The 19,007-nt window shown below is 40.4% G+C and overlaps 1 protein-coding gene across 9 annotated transcripts in view; it reads right to left on the minus strand.

Moving 5' to 3' along the window:
- LOC127567860 (BMP/retinoic acid-inducible neural-specific protein 3-like) overlaps positions 1–19,007 on the minus strand; it is a 181,313-nt gene that overhangs the window by 33,277 nt on the left and 129,029 nt on the right. For all 9 annotated transcript variants that reach the window (XM_052011013.1, XM_052011010.1, XM_052011009.1 and 6 more), the window contains one exon: positions 18,409–18,514. In XM_052011013.1, coding sequence (XP_051866973.1) covers positions 18,409–18,514 — 106 coding nt within the window. The remainder of the gene's footprint in view (positions 1–18,408; positions 18,515–19,007) is intronic.

Here is a 19,007-nt window from a genome sequence, read left to right on the forward strand (position 1 = left end):
AGGACAGCAGAAAACAACTTTAATCACAGGCAAGAGCAAAATTACTTGCATCGATGATCTGCTTTTAATCAGGCATTCCATAAATATTCTCAATGAGGGTTTCATAACTTAAAACGCTTCAGAGTGCTTTTGCACTTAGTGCCATACTAATGGGTGCTGCACAACAACAGCTGCTGTCTTTTAGCTAGAGCTGATTTATCAATGCTCCCACCTTCCCTGCAAAAAAACTCTGTTGAAAAGAGAGTAGTCAATGTCCCCTGGTATCCTGACTAATATTTACCCCCTCAATGAACATCAGATAAACAAACTAACTGGACAATTTCATAGTTCTGTTTGAATTTCTCCCATGTGTCCACAAATTGCAAAATTGCTCAATAAGCTATGAAATATTTGGGATGTGCAGAAGCTGTCAATGATTATGTACAGATGCATGTTGGTCTCTCTCTTAATTGTGATTTTTTACAAGTAGAAAATTGCAAGTGTATTTTGGAAGGCAAAACTACTGCTAAGATTGCAAAATACTGCCACTAGAATAGTGAGCAGGGGTGTTCCTCAAGACAATGCTGGGAGCACTTTAGATATTAAATATTGGATGACGGGCAAAATAAAATTTCAAGAGCTACAGTACACAAAACTTGGAAGAATGGCAAACAATGCAGAGAATAATTGACTACAAGAGGATGTCAATAGATTGGCAGATTGGGCAGACAAGTGGCAGATGAAGTTCAACATACTGAAGGTGCAACAAAACCTTACTGGAATGGTTCCAACGATGAGGGACTTCAGCAATAGTCTGCACTCTTCTATTGGATAAGCCAGAACAAGGGGAATCTGGGTGCACCAATGCATAAATACCTGAATGTGGCTGGATTTGCTAGGAGAATGGTTGGTAAAGTTTTTGGGACCCAGCCCTTCTTAAATAGAGATATGGAGTACAAAAGCAAAGAAGCAACATTGAACCTATATCAAACACTGGTTAGGTCATCAGCTGCTATACATCTATTTCTGGACACTGAACTCTAGGAAGAACGTGAAGGCTCTAGTTGGTTGTGGAAAGCATGGTTCCAGGGATAACGGATTTCAGCTAAAAGGTCAGACTAGAGAACCTGGGATTGTTTCCCTTGGAGCAAAGATGTTTGAGAGAAGATTTGATGGGTGTGGAGAAGATTACGAGAACCATTGAAAAAAGGTGAATTGAGAGAAGCTCTGCATGTTAGCAGGAAGGGCCAGAGAGCACAAAGTGGTGGACAAAAACTATAGAGGAGGATGTGATGCAAAATTCTTCTTTACGCAGACACAATGTCAATCAAGACTTTTAAACAGACATCAGTGGGCATTTGAGGAAAGATAATAAGCAAGGGTATTGGAAAAGAGTGTGTGTTTGTGTGTGTGTGTGTGTGTGTGTGTGGGGGCACGGGAATGGGACAAGCAGGTTCACTCGACAAAGACTAACTGGACTCTCGAGGGCAAACTGCTTCCTTTTTCATCTTAACAATAATATGATGCTGATACCACAGCATTAATGTGGTACAGAGGCTTGGTGATCATATTTACAGGTTAAATGAGTAGACACAGGTGGGCTGGGTAAGTAGTTTGAGTTGCTACTGTACCCAATGCCATGGTCTGTCAACCATGGTGACTTTTAACTAAAATAGTTCTCACTCACCTATTCCCATTGTTAACACTGCCACTGGGGTGATTTAAGGCCAAGGTACAGACATAAAAGGGAGATGAACATGACTGGTTTAAAAAGCTTAATTGGAGTACATTTGGCTTCATGGGATGCTTGCGCTAAATCAAAATGGTGCAACCTGAACTACTTGTTTGGAGAAGTGGGGAGTGGTAAAGTTGGTGGGATTGAGGATGTTGCATGCTTTCTCTCCTAGTGGAAGGATAAATGATAAGCAAGGAAATTGAGTTTATTTTAGTGATATATTCATCATCCTGAAATAGGACATGAGGCTACATTACCACTTATAGGTAATGGACTGAGTGCAATAATTCCCATGGGAGACATATATTGTAATAGTATTTTCATCAATGGGCTTCAAACTAAATCAATGCACATTATTTCCTTAGATTTCAAAAATCCCAAGGCTTGTTATCAAGATATACTGCACAAGGATTCATAATTGAGCCTCTGCGGAATCTCTTGTGGATAGGCCACAGACACAGACTTTGTACTGATTTAGTATCTGCAGGAGCTGCACAGTACCAAAGAAATGCTCAATCCCACCCAGCAGTAGCATCTTCCTGTTGATGTAAAACAGATGCTAGAACCACCTGCTAATAGCATTCAACAAGCCAAGAGAGCTGCAAGGAAAGAGGGGAGCTCAAGAATGGTCCCACATAGAAGACCTTGACTAGTGAAAACAGAAAATGTACCAAAACATAAGCTGGAGACACACTCAACATTTCTTCATTGATATGGGAGAAATACACGTGTAGGAAAACAAAGTATATCAGCTATTGAAGTTAACCAGAAGCATTGAGACAGACACTTAAACAGACAAGGCAGAGAAGGATACAATCCAAATTAGAGCATATGTAGATGGGCACAAAGGTTAGCATGGACGTGGTGGGCTGAAGCGTCCATTTCTGTGTTGTACAGCTCTATAACTCTAAGGAAGGCAGATCTGCCTATTTTAGAACCATCTAGTTTACCATGTACCAAAAGCTACTAATGCCTGGGCTGTTTTGAGGCATTCCTCAGCTTTGAGAAAATTTATGTTTTTCACAAGTCAATTTATGCCATCTTCTGGTATTTCAGAATCTACAATAAATTAGTTATTTATTCAAAAAGAGTAATTTTTTGCTGAGTTTTATTTGAGAATGCCACACCACTTGCCATTGTTTTGAGTTCATAATTGTGCTCATGCCTTCAATTACTGGGTCAGAGCAGGTGCAGGAATACCAACCTGCTTTCTATTTAGGACCACTGGAGGTATAGCAACTCAAAGTCAAAACTGAGTTTATTATTTTATGCACAAATACATGTATGCACAGGTACAATGAAAAACTTACTTGCAGCAGCATCACAGGCACATAGCATCAAGACACATTAGAGAATCATTGTACTCCCATAAACAAAATACTTTCCTGATGTTGCCAACCCTGACCAAGACTGACACTGAAAAGGGTTGGAAAATAAAGTTTTAGGTCCATGTTTTTGCTGATGTCCCACTCCTACATTAACTGCTCTCATTTTGTATGAGTGAGATGCCTACCTCACTTATGCCGACATCATTAACAAATATCATTTTCAGGCCTCCCATAAGGATAGGATACTAATAGCATGCTAAGTAACGACAGAGTAACACACAATTCAGTAAAACCTTACAGATACCTGTTGGATCCAGTTATTTTCGAATCCGCAGGTTCTTTCAGGAGTCCAAGAATGATTTGAAAACAACTTGGTGGGTGCTTCACAAAATTTTATTGGAAAAGTTTAAAACAAACAAACAGTCACAGAGCACAAGGCACTAACTTTACTACAAGGAGATGAGCCGAGACAAAGGAACTAAAATGAGCTAGGGGGAGGGAGAAGAGAGCAAGAGAGTGATTAACAAAAAAAAACAACACCTTTTATACCTGAAATAAGAGGTACTCCTTAGATAACAATAGTCCAATCAGAAAACCTGTTAGATACTTATGGCAAAACCAACCAATGAGAAAAGACGTATTCACCTGATGGACGAACCAACAAGCTAAGAAGCAGTTATACTTTGCACAGCCACTTGATGTGTATTAAACACTACACATGTAAAAATTACCTAAAAGAAAAGATGTATATTAAACAGTCGAATCCAACATTCCTAAGCAGAGGATCCATAAATATGAATCTATTACTCATCTTCTTGAGACCAAGAGCAGTGTTCTTGGATTTCCAAGCCTTAACAAAGAGAGTCTGAAGAGCAATCAACCCCACCCTCAAAATTCCCACCTGCAAAACCCTCCCACCAATCAATTCCTGCACTCTCCAATCACACAACTCCTTGATCACCAAAACCCCACCAGGTATCATTTATCTGACTGGTATGCTGGCAACACCCAGCCCACTTAATCTTTTAAACCAACAAGCTGCTTCTAGACAACTGCTCTTGATTGCCTGGATGCTGTCTCTATCCCATCTTCCTAACTACAGAGACTGTGTTGATCAGAAATATAGATTGTCTGCAGTAGCTCCCAAATAGGCAACTCTGCTTCCTTCATCTTCTCCCACAGCAGACTTTTAAAATTCTTAAACTCCTACAGGTTATAATCTGGACATTAAACCCTTCCAGAAACAGGCCTCTCCTGTATCTACAGCCTAGATACTAAGGATTGAAATGATCCTGAAAGACGTGAGCAATGAACTAATTTCTTCAGCATTTCTCTATTTCAATGTGTTAATCAAACTGTCCAAGTTCAATTGAACAGGTTCTCATGGATTGGTTCAGCTGTTGAGAATTGCTACCACACAATGTACCTCCAGCTTCATGAACTATATATCAGTAGCTTTGTCCAGTCAAACATCCAGTCTGCGGCACCCAGTTAGAACACTGACACATTTACTTCGCATCCTCCAAACCATTTGAGGTGGATAAATTTCTTCAAAAAAAATCTGAATTTAAATGTAAAAACCAATACTTGCAGCATCTCATCTGATTTGAGAGTGTATAAATAGCCAGCAGAGAGTTCTAAAAAGCTACAAGAGGGAGCTGCATGACTTAAAAATGTCTGTTATATCAGGTACATTATGTACCATTTCATTTGTAAGCAGTTACTGTTCTTGTACTTGCTTGATTTCTATCACACTTGAACTCTTTCACTTGGCTATATATCATTTAACACTTGTACACATTAAATAACAAATTGTTACTGAAAGTAATTGCATCTTATTTGATGTGGTCCAGTGGTACAGAGTATAATACTGCAGTTTATATCACAGTTATAGATTATAATGTTGCACTTTACATAATGTAACTTGGACTATATTGCTTTTAATGTTACAATACACTCTGGAGTATAAATTTCTTCTTAGAAAATTCTTGCTTGACCTATTTTAATCAAAGTTAACTTCTTGACAATAAAAAGCACACATACGTACATAACCTCCATATCAATACAGTAAAAACTGTACAGAGGAATTGAACATTGCATGGAATTATATACAATGTGTAGGACTGTAACAGGCCTTTTGCAATGGAGTCACAAAGAGAGAGAATGAAACAGCACGGAAACAGGTCTGGCAGACTATCGAGTTCACACAAACCATCAACCACCCTTTTACAATAATCCTACATTAATCCCATTTTTTATTCTCCCCACATTCTCATCAAGTCCCCAGATTCTACCAACTTTCCTACACACAAGGGGAAATTTACAGTTGCCAATTAACCTACTAACTCACATGTGTTTGGGAAACTGAAGCACCAGGAGGAAACTCAGGCAGTCACAGGGAGAATGTGCAAATTCCAAACAGAGAGCACCCGAGGTCGGGATTGAACCTGGGTCTACGATGCTGTGAGGCAATGGCTCTACCAGCTGCACAACGGTTGCTGCACCAATAAAACCCTAAAGGATTGGGTTTTTTTGTGACTTTATTAACACAGGCCACAACCTTTGTTATTGTGTACTTGGAGATATTTGTATTCTTCTATCCCATCTAGATTCTTATTTTCAAGTAATATGTGCCCTTAAGTTACTTGGGACGTGACACGTCTTTGGTGGATGCACAAAAGAAGTTGTACACTGGATTATCAACCTTAGCTCTGTCAGCTCCCACGTCTGAGTCAGAAGGTTGTGGTTTCCACTGGCACGCAAGAAACTTGAGAGCAAAAGTACTGCCACGCCATTGAAGGTACTATCTTTCAGGTGAGACATTAAACAGAGGTCCTATCTGTTTGCTCAGGCAGATTTGAAAGATTTTATGCCACTCTTTCAAAGAAGAGCAGGGAGTTATGATCTGTATTCTGGCAAACCAAAAATAAGCATCATTAAAATTAGATTGTCTGGCCACTGTCTCATTGCTCTTTGTAGGAGTTTTCTCTGTCTGACCTTTCTCCTGTGTTACAGGAGTGATTATGTGCTTTGTGAGATCTCCAGATTGTGAAAGGTGTGCCATTAACCCAAGTCTTTCAGTCTTTGTTCTTGAAACAAGGTTAATTGTTAAATCAAAGTGAAGCCATTCCAAGTTATTGTGAAGGCGTGGATGACTTTACTAACACTGAACAACAAACAATCCGCTGGAAGAACTCTCAGGTCAAGCAGCATCTGTGGAACTGTCGACACTTCAGGTCAAAATCCTGCATCAGGACACTATGAACCCTGGGGGAATTTTATTATCTGCACTTTTTTTTGTAAAGGATAAAGCACCACTGTAAAGAGAGGCAACAGCCCTTCAATTCAAGTCCAGACCAAACACTGATCATCCATTTACACCACTTCTATTTTATTTTATCTACATTCCCATCAACACCCCATAATTCAGCATCCATTATAATCCAAGAAAGACAGGGGAAGTTGATATTATGTGATGTAGAAACATACTCAATAAGCCATTTAATCTGGACACTGGAATCTGGAGCAACAAACAATCTGCTGGCAGAACTCAACGGGTCGAGCAGCATCTGTGGGAGGAAAGGAATTGTCGACCCTGGGTTTCATCCTGAAGCGTTGACAGTTTGTTTCCTCCCACAGCTGCTGCTCAAGCTGCTGAGTTTCTCCAGCAGATTGTTTGTTGCTCAAGCTATTCAATCCCTTGCGTATATTCTACCATTCTCACATCAACCCTGTAGGACAAGCACTTTCTCACCTTTGTTTCATGACTCTGACCAAGCAAAACTTTCTCAGTCATGAAGCTGCTAATAATCCAGACTCAATGGCTTTCTTTGTGGCAGAGTCCCACACTTCCACTGCATTTGTTCTATTCCAAAGATCTTTACAGTTTCTGCATCTCTAATGCAAGTTCAAACTTCAGTTGCTCTTGGTCACCTTAAATGACCAAAAACCCCTGGAAGATTTAGCCAAGACAGCAGAGCAAGAACTGGAGAGAAAAGAAAGAGGAGCTTAGTGCAGGATCAGATATGACCAGAAGAGTTTGGAAGAGCTGAATCTGATGAAGGGTGGGAGATGGAGCTGACCAAGTTAGCATATGAATAATCAAGTCCAGAGGTAACAAACTCATGGAAGAAGGTTTCAGTGGTGGTGTGCTGAGGTATGCGAAATTGTCAGTGTTTTGGTGGAGGTGATATAGTTTAAGAATATTGCTTAGCATCAAATAGGGCAAAGAGATTGCAAACAGCTTATTTCAGCCTGAGACCGTAGCAGGGGAAAGCATGGAATCAGGGAATGACAGTATGGCATGAAAGTGTTGTCCTATCATAGAACACAGAACAGTACAGCACAGGAACAGGCCCTTTGGCCCATGATGTTGTGCCAAACTAATTAAGATAATGACACCTAATCCCTTCTGCCTGCACATGGTCCATATCCCTCCATTCTTTGCACATCATGTGCCTATCTAAGAGCCTCCTAAACACCTCTATTGTGTCTGCCTCCACCATCACACCTGGCAGTGTGTTCCAGGCACCCACTACTCTCTGTGTAGAGAACTTGTCCCACATATCTCCTTTGAATTTTCCACCTCTCACTTTAAATACACACCCTCCAGTATTAGGTACTTCGACCCTGGGAGAAAGATACCAGCTGTCTACTCTATGCCTCTCATAATTTTATGAAGTTCTATCAGGTCCCTCCTCAGCCTCCGACACTCCAGAGAAAACAACCCTAGATTGTCCAACCTTTCCTTATAGCACATACCCTCTAATCCAGGCAGCATCCTGGTAAAGCTCTTCTGCACCATCTCCATAGCCTCCACATCCTTCCTATAATGGGGCGACCAGAACTGAATGCAATACTCCAGATATTGCTTAATCTTACATCATGATTGGGTAATCAGATCTACAACAATGGACTTTAGAAGAGGGGTAATCTTATTCAATCATGTAAAATCCTGAAGGAGGCATAGCAGGATAGATGCCAGTGACAGAATCTCAAATGAAGGGATATAGTTACAAGATAAAGGGATGCTCAGTTAAGTGCATAGGAACTTCTTCTCACAGAAGGTGGCAAATATCTGAAATTCTCTACCCTGAATGAATGTGGAGGTTAGATCACTGGGAGTATTTAAAGAGAAAGTAAATAATTTTTTGAAAGATCAGGCAGTTAAGGGTGTTGGGGAACTGGCACAGAGGAAGACATGAGGCCTGGGGCAGATCAGCCATGACCATATTAGTAGGACAGGCTTGAAGGGCTGAGTGGCCTACAACTGCTCATAATTTTCTTATGTTCTTACGACCAGGGAATTGCAGGTAATGGGAAATAGCTAAGTTCTTCCCAATGTTTAATTGGAGGAAATTGCAGCTATCATAAGACTGGACATGAAGTAAACAGTCTAACAACACAGAGGGAATGGAGGGATTCACAGAGCTGGTGGAGGTGGGAGCTGGGTCCTATCAGTTTATATGTAGAAGCCAACTCCATTCCTAAAGATGAACTTGCCAGGAGCAGGGAGAAAAAGGTGTGCAGTTAATGAGGAAAATGGGAGTCTGGGAATAATTTCTCAGTAGGTTCCAGTGGTAATCACATGGAAGGAAGAATCTGCTCAGGGCAATGATGGAAGAGCCATTGGATAATGAGGTCAGACCTGTCAAAGACTGAAGCAAGGTCAAGGAAAATGAGGAAAGATAATAAAACATGGCTACATTCTGTTCACCGAGGTTACAGACATGTCAGTCCCATGCAAGAATGGGAATTTGGCCAAAGAGATACAAATATGAAATTAGGAATATGACTGGCCACTAGTTTGGGAGGTGTCAGCATGCCATAAACATTAGGGAGATGACAAGATAATTTCAGAGACTGAAGGGTCCAAGGAGGTAATGTCGGTGTACTTGAAAAAGAGAAATACCCAAGGAGAAGGAATAATTTATAATGTCAGCTAACATGCAGACCAGATAAAAGGTTGCAGTTTAGGGAGAAATAGGGACCTATGGAGCATGAGGTGCAAGATAAACCTTGAGAATGGCATGAGGGAGACAGAAAAGACAGTGGACAAGACATGAATTCATGCTTGGGAACAGGAGGCTGAATGATGTTGGCTGGATGAGGAGAAAATAGATTTGTAATGTCACAAGTAGTGGAATGATTGGTTTCAACTCAGACATTAAAGTGCACCTGAAACAGCAGCCCTTTGTGAAGGACAAGAACCTACTTCACTACTTCAATGTGACTGAGTATTGATAGTCTTATCCTGAATTTGTGTAATGAGGTCTTTAATGGTGCTTGGGGATCACATTCCACAATCCAAGATGTTAATTTGTGAAAAATGGAAGTCAATTGGCTCATATCACATTACAATGAGGGCAATGTGTCAGGAACTTGTCATGAATCTGGCAGAAATCATATCCACTATTCTATTAGATGCATTATAGTGAAAGTACTATGGGTACATCTGTAAATTTCTTCATGTGAGGATTTTGAGGTTGTGTGAGCCAAGATGTAGCTTAGGTAATAATAGGTAGGATGATACAATATCAACTAAAAGATTATTCTCAGCATTTTTTGCTGCTTTCCACGACACTTTGAGGTATAAGGCAATTCTTTTCCTTTATTCTGATCTTTGATGTGCTTCCTGTTTTCCATTTGAGATGAAATTCAACCCAAATTATATATCTTTACCACAATCAACTGGATAAGATGCTAAACCAAGGCTCTGTCTGCCTCCTTAGTTAGAAATTAAACAATTTCATGACAAAACTGATGAAAAGCAAGGAGTCCCACCACTGTGAAGTCCAAGATCCAAACAGAAAAGCGGCTAAAGTATAATTACCAGGTCATTTACCTCATCTCCATTTGTATGAAATTGGTGGACATTTTTCTACATTTTATAGGTAATACTTTGTCACTATAGTGGAGGGTGTTGAGGTCAAGACATAGATACAACAATTTCTTTTTCTGTGTGTGTACCTCTATGGTTCTGTTCTTTCTACCCATGAGCAATGAAATGGGAATTCAAATGACTAAAGTTCAGGTGTATAGCACAATGCAAAAAGTACAACTGGAGTATGAATGTAAACTAAAATGCATCAGGTACTTTCATCAGCAAAGATGAATATATATATGCAATATCATGCGGATAATCCCCAACTTAGAATAAATTTGGAACCAAATAACTCAGGAGAGTTTACCTAAAGTGCTATGAACATTTTACAGACTCACACACTCAGCATTCACCACTAGATTAAACCTGTCAGTTTGGCTTTAAGCTCTTTAATCTCAATTGTTTCCTCTTTACTGTTTATGCAATTTCAAATTTAAAGTAAACTAAATGCATTTTCTGCCACTTGATCTCTGGTTCAACTACTATAGCAAAGAAATGTTAAATTAAATAATCTCAAATAAATGTTCGTGAAACACAAGGATTGGCAATGGCGATGAGGAGTAATTTATAGACAGGATTAATGACAGGAAATTAGAGCCATCGCATCGACACAAGAGTTAAAATAGAAGGAATCTCAATTGACTACTCTGATACTGCTGAGAATAATCAGAGAGATTTACAGTAAAAGCAATATTAGTCTGAAAAGAAAACACAGAATCATACCAACGTACTGTGACCGATTGGAAATATGCCAGAAAAACAAAAGAACATGAAAAAAGTAAGAGCAGGAGTGGGCCACTCAGCCCCTCAAGCCTGGCTGACTATTCAATAGGCTTATGGCTGATCTACCCCAGGCCTCAACTCCTCATGTGCCAGCTCCTGATAGCCCTCAATTCCCTGATCTTTCACCAATTTACCCACCTCCAATGATCCAGGCTCTGCAACTTTCTGGGGCAGAGAATTCCTGAAATTCTCTATCCTTTGGGAGAAGAAATTTCAATTTTAAATGACCAGCCCCTTTATCTTGTATCCATGTCCCTATTCAAGACTCTCCCATTAGTGGAAGCATCTCAGCATTTACCCTGTCACATCATCTTAGGATCTTGTGATTCAATAATGTCACTCCTCATTCCAGGAATACAGACCCAAACTGTTTAGGCTCTCTTGAATGGATAATCCTCTCCTCCCAGGAATTAGCTTGGTGAATCTCCTTTGGACTGCCTCCAAGGCTACCATAGCCATTCTTAAATAAGGGGAGCAAAACTGGTGTGGCCTCACCAACACCCTGTACAATTATTACAAAACTTCCACATTTCTAAACTCCAGCTGCCTTGCAATGAAGGCCAATATGCCATTTGCCTTCTTAAATACTTGCTGCACCTGCCTGCAAACCTTATGTGATTTATGCACTAGAACACCTCTAGACCCCCATATTTCACTCATTTGCGATCTCTCTCAATTGAGATAATAGTCTACTTTTTGATTCCCCTTACGGAAGCGCGTGACCTCACACTTCCCCACATTAAATTCCATTTGCCATATTTTTGCCCACTTACTCAGTCTGTCTATATCTTGTTGTAGAATCACAATAACCTCATTGTAACAGGTCCTCCCACCTACTTTTGTGTCACTGGCACATTTGGTTACCTTATATTCTGCCACCCCTTCTCCAGGTCATTACTACTAATAATAAGTAACTGAGGGCCAAGATCATTTCCCCAGACCACTCCACCACAGTCTTCCAGCTGAAAAGGGCCCACTAATTCCAACTTTTGGTCTTCACCGTGATAAAACAACAATCACAATGACAATAAGAATAATACAAGTCACTGGGATGTTGGGGAACAACATAACTGACCATCTCTGTTAAGGACTTGTTCCTGTCCTAGGAGTTCCCAGACCTGGCCCAGCGACTTCTCTTGATTTTACTGGAAAGTTGACGTGGCGTATCAATGCCATATGGGGCAGACAGCTTTACCTCCAGATACAGGAAGTTTGAACAATTTGAGTCAACTAGCTAGCCTAGATACAAGTAATATGGGAAACTGCACCAGCCACTGTGCCACTGACACAAGGTGGCTCCACCAAGCATGATGACACTGACGGGAATAACACAAGAAAATTCCATGCATCACAGTGTCATTGACAGGCATACAGTGAGGAAACTCCATCAGTCACAGTGACACACAGCATAATAAAAAAGAAACTCTGCCAAAAGCAGTACAATTGATAGAAATAATGCAAGAAAACTCCATCAATCACTATGTCAGTGACTGGAATAATGCATGGAAACTTCACCAATTGCATTGATAGGAGTAATACTGGGAAACACTGCATGGAAGACTGAATGGAATAGTACAAAAGAGCTTCCCCATTGTCAATAAAACTGATTTGAATAACACAGGAAACCAGAACAATTTTTATGCCATTGACAGAAATAAGCAACAAATTCCATCAATCAAAATGCCAAAAATCAAAATGAAATATAAAAAAACATTAATATGAATAACACAAAGAGTTGAAAAGCAATAAACAGTAGCTGTTGGAAATCTGAAATAGTAACATTGACTGTTGGGAATGCTCTGCAGTACAGGCAGCATCTGTGGAGAGAGAACAGTTAATGCTTGAGTTAGTCTCTCTACAGATGCTGTCTGACCTGCTGAGCATCTCCAGCACTTTCTCTTTACTCTCTCGATACACGATAATCACAGTGCCATTGATTGGAATATTCCAGTAAACTCCACCAATCACAGTGCCATTGATTGGAATATTCCAGTAAACTCCACCAATCACAGTGCCATTGGTTGAAATAATAATAAACTGGATGCTCTGGAATAATACCAGGAAACTCTTAATAATCGCAGAGCCAGTGAAAGAATTGAGCCAAATGGTAAAAACAGCATGCAATAGGCAGAGCTAAGCAATGCCATAACCAATGGATTAGATCAAGGTTTTGCAAACCTGCCACAGCTAATGGTGATGGTGAATCATTGAACAGTTAGCAAGAAGAGGCTACAAGAGCATCCCCACCCTCACTGAAGATTGGGCAAGAATACGAGTACTGAAGATAAAGCATTAGTGACCACATTGAGCTGAAAGTGGTGAGCGATGATCCAACAGCGTCCTCCTGAGATTCCCACCATCACAAAGCTAGTCTTCAGCCAATTCAGTCCATTCCTCATGTTAGCAAGAAGTGGCTGAGAGCACTGGATACAGCAATGTTTTGGGGATCAGCCGACTTCCTGGCTGTAGTACTGAAGACTCGCACTCCAGAAATGGTCACATCTAAGCAATTCCCCAGTGCAGTTATAACCCTGCATATATCTAACAACGTGGAAAATTGGAGACACAAGAGACTGCAGATGCTGAACTCCAGAGATGGAGCAACACACAAGATGCTGGAGGGACTCAGCGGGTCAGACAGCACCAATGGAGGGAAATGGACAGTGATCTGGACTGATGAAGGGTCTCGGCCTGAAATGCCAACTGTCCACTTCCCTCCATAGATGCTGCCTGACCTGCTGAGTTCTACCAGCATCTCATGCGAATGTGGAAAACTGCCTAAACATGACCTGCCCACAAAACTCAGAACAAGTCCAGTCTGGCTAGTTACTACTCAATCAATCTATTGTTAATCATCGGTAGAGTAATGCAAGATATCACCAAAAGAGCTATCAGGTGGCACTAATTCACCAAGAATCTGGTCATGGATACCTAGCTTGTATTTTGTCAGGACAACTCGGATCCAGGCAGCTTTGGTCCTAAAATAAAGCAAAGAGCTCATTTCCAGAGCCGAGGTGGGAGTAAATGCCTTTGATATCAAGGTAACACTTAATAAGCACAATATAAATATAAATATTATATTATGAATACAAGAGCAGTGGGATGGGTGTTACATGGAACTCTATATAATACTGCTTAGGCCACAGTTTGAAGACAGCATACAATTCTGGTCACTACTGTATCAAAAATTTGTGGTTGCACTGGAGAGGGTGCAGAGGATATTTACAAGGATGTTGCCAGGACTGTAAAATTGTCACTGTAATGCTGTTTCCTCTGGAATGGAGGAGGCAAAGGGGTGACTTCATTGCGTCATATAAAATTATGAGGGGGCCAGTAAAGTAAATAGGAAGAACCTATTGAGTATAACATGGAGATGAAGGAAAGCTTTCTCCACCCCAAGGATGGAAGAAATCTGGAGATCACTCCTAGCAAGGATGGTGGATACAGAAACCCTCATCACTTTACATGGATATGCACTTCAAGAGGCAGGGCCTGCCTGTATGGACTGGGGACATAATGCTGGTAGGTGGGGTAAGGTTGATACAGACATGGACCAAATAATTTCCTTCTGTTTTTCAAATTTTCCATGATTCAACCACTAAAGAAATATCAGGAAAATCTTTGCCAAGCATAGAGCCATAATTGGGAATAACACATCTGCAATCACAATGACTTTGGTGGGAATGAGAAGTTTGGCAATCATGATAATATCGATTGATGTTTGTCTCGGTATGCATCCCTGGGAATAGCCCGTAGATCAAAGAGTGCTCTGTTATGCAGCTACTCAGGATGAACCATGACAAGGACCCTTGTATCCTTTTCTAGATCTTCTTTGCAAATGCACCACCTACAAAGAGGTAGTTGGTTGTTTCATCCTTATTGCAGCTGTGCTGAGGGCAGTATATTTTGGGAGCGAAACTCTTAACCATGCAGGAAGGATCTACCAGGGAAGGCCCCTCTCACTGCCAGCCAAGCAAAGTCTTGATGCTTGTTGATGAGTTCTGGCAATGAGGCATTCTGCCAAATGGTTTTGACAGTCTTCTCAGGAACCATCGTGTCCTTCTCCTGCAGTGCCTCCAGTTTGGTCTGTGCTGACCACTGACTGATGGACTTGTGGTCATAGGTGTTTCTCTGAAAGAATTTTTCCACGAAGGGCAGGTAGTACGGCAGCGTCAAACTGAATGGAACGTTGCACAGCACTGAGGCCAGACCCATCCTTCACAACACCAGGGACAGGTAGAACCTCAGCACATAGAGACTTGGTGCTTGTATGCTTTGGTTCTAAGCACAGATTGATGCAGCCACATATAAAGGTGGCTATCAGAACAAAGATGATGTTGGGTATGCTTTCCTCCTGTTGTCTTGGACTTGTGCGTCGCAACACGTCAGACAGATTCTATCTTAGATCCCCAGATGAGATGGAAAGCGGCTTGGATGACCGCCACAATATGGGCAACACCTGCACCAAGTACAGCGACACCCAAGAGCTCCTCACACCTGACGACCAGGCCACTGACAGCCATCGAGAGTGAGTGCCACTCCCACAGTCCTAGTTTTCCTTTAACCTTGCCTGTCTGCTCCAGCCAATTTTTCTCACACGTCTCTGTGGTCCGAACCAGATCCCCAGCACCTCAGGTGGTCAGGCTTCATGGTGAAGGGGATGGTGGACTGGTTGGACCACTTGCTGAAGAGCATGACCTCACTCTTGCAGTTGACTCTGGCCCCTAATGCTGACTCACAATCACAGTTTGGAATAATACAAAGAAACATTACTAATCACAACAGCACTGAAGGAGGGAATAAGATGAAGGAACTTTCCCACAGTGATGCCGATTGGATTAATACGGGGAACAAACACAATCACAGCATCATCATTAGGAATAATACAACAGAAGACCATCAATCATGGTGATGTAATATGTATGATACAATAAACTCCACCAATCACATGAGACTGTTAGGGTCTGCCAATCACATGCCTCCAAAATAAATATTCCAAGAAACTCCACCAATCACATTGAAATTGATGGAAATAATATAAGCAAACTCCACCAATCCCAGCAACAGTGCTGGAACAAATACAAAGAAATGGTACCAATTACAATGACACTGTAATAATACACAAGATCTCCACCAATCACAGTTGGAATCATTGAAATATTTCATGGCAACACAAAGAATTAAAGTTCCAATGATATGAATGACAGAAAGAAAATTCCCAAATCATAGTGACCAGAATACTAGTAGTGCAAGAATACTCCACCAATTGCAGTGACTGTCTGGAAAATACAAGGAAACTCATCCAGTTACAGTGACATTGCCAGCAATATTACAGAAACCCCCACCAACAACAGCAACACTGATGGGAGCTATGCAAAGAAACTTAAACGTGTCACAATGACACTGATTGAAATAATGCAGAGAAGCTCCATTAATCACAGATCAATTGATAGAAATAATATAACAAATCTCCATCAAACACAGAGACATTGACAGGAAATTCCACCAATCACAAATATCAAAAGGGAAGTCCACCACAGAAAACGTAGAACAGTACAGCACCGGAACAGGCCCTTCACACCATAATGTCTGCACTGACCCTGATGTCAATCTAACTAATCCCATCTGTCTGTACATAGTCTATATTCCTCCATTCCCTGCCTGTTCATGTGCCTATCTAACTGCCTCTTAAACGTTGCTATTGTATCTGCTTCAACCACTTCCCCTGGCAGCCATTCCAGGCACCTACCTCTCTCTGTGTAAACAAAAACTTGCCTCGTAAATCTCCTTTTAACTTTCCCCCTCTCACCTTAAAGCTATGCCCACTAGTTTTTGACAGAGACGTTGTCTGGAATGACAGTAGGAAGCTCCACAGTTGCAGAGAGATAGAGGAATAACACCACAAAACTCAATGACACAGTGTTAGTAATTGAAGTAACAGAATCATAGGGTGGTCCAGCATAGAAACAGGCCCTTTGGTCCACCGCATCTGTGCCAACCATCTATACTAATCCCACTTGTCTGCATTAATTACAAAAGCAATGAATGGAAACTACCCCAAATATGATATAATCACCAGCAATAATTTAAGGGAGTAATATCCATAATAGTGCAATTGAGAGGAATAAACTTCACCAATGATAATTACACTAACAGGAATAACACAAGGAAGCTCAGTCCATCACATTGCCAATAATAACAATAAATCAAAGAAATTGCATCATTCCCAATGACACCCATATGAGTAATATAGGGAAACAATGCCAACCCGAGGAAAAGAATACAAAGACACTACACCGGTCAGTGCCCACGATAGGAGAAGTACAAGGAAACTCCACCAATCACCCATTGAAGCGTAGGAAAATTTCACCAATCGCAAAGTCAGCTATTGGAATAACACAAGGAAATCCTACCAATCACAGTGCCAAATACAAGAATCCTACCAGGAGATTTCAGCAATCACAACCCCATTAGTGGGAATAAAACAAAGAAATTCCACCAATCATAGTGAAATTATATTAAGAAAAGAATTCCACTAATCATTACGGAGAGCCAAATCAGGGCAACCTCTTATTCACATGATTCTGTTAGAAACTGTCAGAATACTCTATCTTCATCAATCACAGCAACACTCATGGGAATACTATACAGAAACTTAAATAAACACTGACACTTAGAGAAAAGATACATAAAATCTCTGCACAATTCCTTTTCTAGTTGGAATAATTGGAGTTTCCGCTCAGTACTATTTTCCTAGTATGCCATTGTAACTGCATGAAAGATCATTGAATTTTATGCTCAGTTTGTATTCTGTATATCTGAAGCTTCTGTAATCTTTGTGTTTGTTTGAAAAAAAGTTTTGAATATCCCACCCACGTGCTCGTTATGCCCCCAGGACTGAATTAACCACAGCCAGGAATTTCACATAAGTAAGCTTGTTACTGATTTTCAGAGAGTCTCAAAAAAATTCAACTGATTTTATTGGGTTGCCAAGATGCCAAGAAAAGGTATGTTTTAAAAGGTTTGAATTATTCTCTATTTTAATATACTAATAAACTAATAAACATATCTTCATGTATCTTGACTAATTTAAAATCAGGTTGCTGATTTGAATCTGGTTGGTGGTATGTTTTAAAATATTTTAAATGTTTTAAAATAAGGTTTTCTTGGTTAGGTTGATTCTAAGCCACCAAGTTGGCAACTTTCACCGTATGGAGGGAATGTTCAAGAAATAAAATGTATTCAAGATGTTTCTGTACAATGGCTCATGATCGATTCACTGGTGTGCAATGATTTTTAGTAAGATCATGAGAAAAAAAAACAAAAACAAAAACACAGCTTGCTCTGGAAATGGCAATTCCACCTCAGCAGAAACTAATACCAGTATGGTTCAGGAATTAATCAAAACATTTGAGTTTCCTGTAACTGTGCTACTCTGATACACAGTGGACCTGGACTGCTATAATCCTGCACTTTTAGTATTTTAATATATTTTATGAGTTCCTGAATTATTCATGGGGTCTCCAGCAGTTGCTGTTGATGTTATTGGAATAACATTAAGTTGTGCAACAGCCAGATTTAAGCATGAATAATTGAACAAGGCTCCAGCCACTGCAACTCGCTGTAAGGGAATAAGGAACAATGCACATCAACGGCTACAGGGATAAAAGGAGAAATTGAGCAGCCGCACCTGTACTGACCTTGTAAGTGAATTTTGTTCTCGGGACTTTGTACCAGAACTGAACTAACAGAGTCCAGATTGTCGTAGTTACTGCATCCAAGAGGTCCTGTTCTGGTTTCCGTTACCTGGACAACCGGAGAAAAGGGACAGTTTGTCAGTGAATGCCTTGTAACATTTTGTTCCTTTGCCCTTGCCATAAATTTTCACTTGGATAACATGGGTTTCACATTCAATTCATTGAGAAAATTTTCATTTTTGTTCCTTAATGGTGTATGTAAAAATGTAGTTATGTGGTGAACCACATTATTTGTATATGTTTTTGTATAAACTACCTTTCAGTTTTTGCTATTGGTTTTAATTATCCTCTAGTTCATATGTATTTTCCACTATACATATAATGAAACAGAAAGAGTGGGGAAATGCAACCTTTCATTTATAGTGCAAGCATTATCAGCCTGCAGTTCAGAACTTATATTGTTGTAGTAGAAAGGTACAATGGACTGTACATCCAATCCCCTTGTTTTCAAACCTCTCCATGGTTAGGGATAGGTCCTTTTCTCCAGCATCGTATCCCTGAGATATCTCTGCTTCTCCATTTCTGGCTAACTGAGCATTCTT

The sequence above is a fragment of the Pristis pectinata genome, chromosome 3 (assembly GCF_009764475.1).
Source record: "Pristis pectinata isolate sPriPec2 chromosome 3, sPriPec2.1.pri, whole genome shotgun sequence".
Classification (NCBI taxonomy): Eukaryota; Metazoa; Chordata; class Chondrichthyes; order Rhinopristiformes; family Pristidae; genus Pristis; species Pristis pectinata.